The sequence below is a fragment of the Galeopterus variegatus genome, unplaced genomic scaffold, assembly GCF_000696425.1.
Source record: "Galeopterus variegatus unplaced genomic scaffold, G_variegatus-3.0.2 Scaffold3622, whole genome shotgun sequence".
In the NCBI taxonomy this organism is placed as follows: Eukaryota; Metazoa; Chordata; class Mammalia; order Dermoptera; family Cynocephalidae; genus Galeopterus; species Galeopterus variegatus.
The window spans coordinates 68697-71713 of NW_007729733.1; the positions used below are offsets into that span (position 1 = coordinate 68697).

Below are 3017 nucleotides of genomic sequence, written 5' to 3' on the forward strand. Positions count from 1 at the left end.
TTGTGGAGAAAGACATCCTCTTCTTTTCTTTGGTCTCTGCTGGTGACTCTCCATGCGTCAATGCACTCCAGAATGGGCTTTGTGGAGAAAGACATCCTCTTCTTTTCTTTGGTCTCTGCTGGTGACTCTCCATGCGTCAATGCACTCCAGATGGGCTTTGTGGAGAGAGACATCCTCTTCTTTTCTTTGGTCTCTGCTGGTGACTCTCCATGCGTCAATGCACTCCAATGGCCGGTGGGCCATCTGCGTGGTGGTTGTCACGTCTGGCCACTTTCACGGCAGCCGTGGTTACTGTGGTGGCTGTGGTGGGCCACCCACATGGAGGTGATGTTTTTGGCATGCTCCTTGGCGCTAGTCGTGTGCCTGGATGTGTGTGTGTGGGGGGTCCAGTTCCCGGGTCCATGCCCCGGGCCCCCAGGAGGGTCCAGCGGCCTTTGAACTGTTTTAGGGAACATTGCTTTTTAAGGTATCCAGCCTCAGAAATTAAGAGGACCTTGGGACCGGCCCGTGGCTCACTCGGGAGAGTGCGGTGCTGATAACACCAAGGCCACGGGGTTGGGATCCTATATAGGGATGGCCGGTTGGCTCACTGGCTGAGCGTGGTGCCAAGGGTTGAGATCCCCGTACAGGTCGGTCATCTTAAAAAAAAAAAAAAAAAAAAAATTAAGAGGACCTTTTTAAAAACTGTCTAATTTTTGGTGCCTCTCCTATTTTGGCAGAGAAAGAGAATGAATTGTTCCAGATAAGGGACAAATCTTTTTAAGGCTAAGTTTTAACAATACGAGCTGCTGAGTAAAGTCCCTGGAGAACATTTTATAATTAGCAGGCCCAGGGTTTTAAAACCCCTTGAGCACTTCTAAGTCCTCTTTCTGCCAAACGTCCTTATCCAGAGGACTGTAAAATACCAGGCTACAACTATGGAGATTTGTGTGGGTGAATGAATACCTGCGGAAAAACGTTTACTATCCATAACGGGAGCCTTCATAGTATTATCATTCTGACGGTGTCTAATCCGAGTAGCAAGTACCTATTGATTCAGTGTACCCGAAAGGAATACCTCACAAGAAGGGTGTGTAAAGTAAATTGGTCCAACAACAGAATGGAGGTATCCAGGGACGGGAGAAAAATTCGCTGTAGGTGCTAGGGCGTGGTCTCCAAGGACTGACTGTTTTATTTTTTACATTAAAGTTTCCAGCGCTCAAGAGAGGATGCAGTTATTTTACAGCACTGACCCAACCAAATCGCTTTAGACAAACCACTGCTTAACGCCTCCTTTTTCTCCATTTTCCTGAGTACTTTACATTGGACAGCACACACATCGCGTGCTGTTTCACTTTTGAAAGAGTTAAGTTTTGTGCACATGGATGAGCACAACACCCTCAGAGAGCTCTCCTTCAAGCTAGAGTACACGGCCCCATCCTGTGTTCATCTCTCGTCTTGCAAGTAAGGTGGGTACTAACTAGGGAAACGGGTAGGCGAAGAGCACACAGCGTCTTTCACTGAGAAGGTGGGTGGCTCTGAAAAGAGCCTTTGGTGTCTGGCGGCCGGCAGGGACTCACTTGGAGCTGGTGTACTTGGTGACCGCCTTGGTGCCCTCGGACACGGCGTGCTTGGCCAGCTCGCCGGGCAGCAGCAGGCGCACGGCAGTCTGGATCTCGCGGGAGGTGATGGTGGAGCGCTTGTTGTAATGGGCCAGGCGGGACGCTTCGCCGGCGATGCGCTCGAAGATGTCGTTGACGAACGAGTTCATGATGCCCATGGCCTTGGACGAGATGCCGGTGTCGGGGTGGACCTGCTTGAGCACCTTGTACACGTAGATGGAGTAGCTCTCCTTGCGGCTGCGCTTGCGCTTCTTGCCGTCTTTCTTCTGGGCTTTAGTGACGGCCTTCTTGGAGCCCTTCTTGGGAGCCGGAGCGGATTTTGCCGGTTCAGGCATCGCGAAGAGCAGCGGCAGCAAAAGCTCAGAACGAACGAAGAGGTACGACCACGAACGCAAACACAGCAGCGGGACTGGGGCCGGCCGGAAACAACTGGATACTTATAGAGGCCGTACGCAAATGAAGGCTCCGGTTACGCTGCGTTCTGATTCGCGAGTTTTCAGCGATGCCGATGCGAGGGAGACGAGATTATGTAAATGAGTGGATTCTGCCTGAGCTACCCTATTGGTCACCAGGACAAAGCTATGCGTTAGCCAATCAAAGAGTTCCGTGGACAATCGCCGTTCTACCTATAAAAGAGTGAAGCGGGGCCGTTTACGGCGACTTTCTCGGTCGCCGAGCAGAAGCTGGTTGTAGGGACTTTTTGCTGTCATGTCTGGCCGTGGCAAGCAAGGAGGCAAGGCCCGTGCCAAGGCCAAGTCGCGCTCGTCCCGCGCTGGCCTCCAGTTCCCAGTGGGCCGGGTGCACCGCTTGTTGCGCAAAGGCAACTACGCCGAGCGGGTGGGGGCCGGCGCGCCCGTCTACATGGCGGCCGTGCTGGAGTACCTGACCGCGGAGATCCTGGAGCTGGCGGGTAACGCGGCCCGGGACAACAAGAAGACGCGCATCATCCCTCGCCACCTCCAGCTGGCCATCCGCAACGACGAGGAGCTGAACAAGCTGCTGGGCAAAGTGACCATCGCCCAGGGCGGTGTCTTGCCTAACATCCAAGCCGTGCTGCTCCCTAAGAAGACGGAGAGTCACCACAAGGCAAAGGGCAAGTGAGGCTGACGTCTAGAGGCTCATCCCAGGCCGCGTCTCGAGGGGACACGTGTGAAATCAAAGGCTCTTTTCAGAGCCACCCACTTTTTCACATTAAAAGAGTTGTTACAGTAACTAACTCCCAATTCCCTGTTTTTCGGTAGTAAATGCCGATCCTGGAGGCGGAGCGGGGGGGGGGCGAGTATCCTTGTTTCTTCCTCCCCACCCGTTCCTTGGCTTCTTCGGGTTCTGAGCACTTTAGCTCTTACTCGGTAGGTGGAGGTAACCAAGCACCTTGGGCGCGCCACAGTCCACGTGAGCGCTAACGCGGTAGGCTGA

General features: G+C 53.6%; 2 protein-coding genes across 2 annotated transcripts; one reads left to right on the top strand and one right to left on the bottom strand.

Annotated features, from left to right (window-relative positions):
- Positions 1 to 1148: 1148 nt before the first annotated feature.
- On the bottom strand, positions 1149 to 2046 carry LOC103601186 (histone H2B type 2-E). Its single transcript, XM_008585567.1, has one exon. The coding sequence runs from the start codon at positions 1934 to 1936 to the stop codon at positions 1556 to 1558; it is 381 nt and encodes a 126-aa protein (XP_008583789.1). The 5' UTR covers positions 1937 to 2046; the 3' UTR covers positions 1149 to 1555.
- Positions 2047 to 2174: 128 nt separating this feature from the next.
- LOC103601187 (histone H2A type 2-A) lies at positions 2175 to 2810 on the top strand. The gene has a single exon (XM_008585568.1). It carries the CDS (start codon positions 2310 to 2312, stop codon positions 2700 to 2702), a length of 393 nt encoding a protein of 130 aa, XP_008583790.1. The 5' UTR covers positions 2175 to 2309; the 3' UTR covers positions 2703 to 2810.
- Positions 2811 to 3017: the final 207 nt, after the last annotated feature.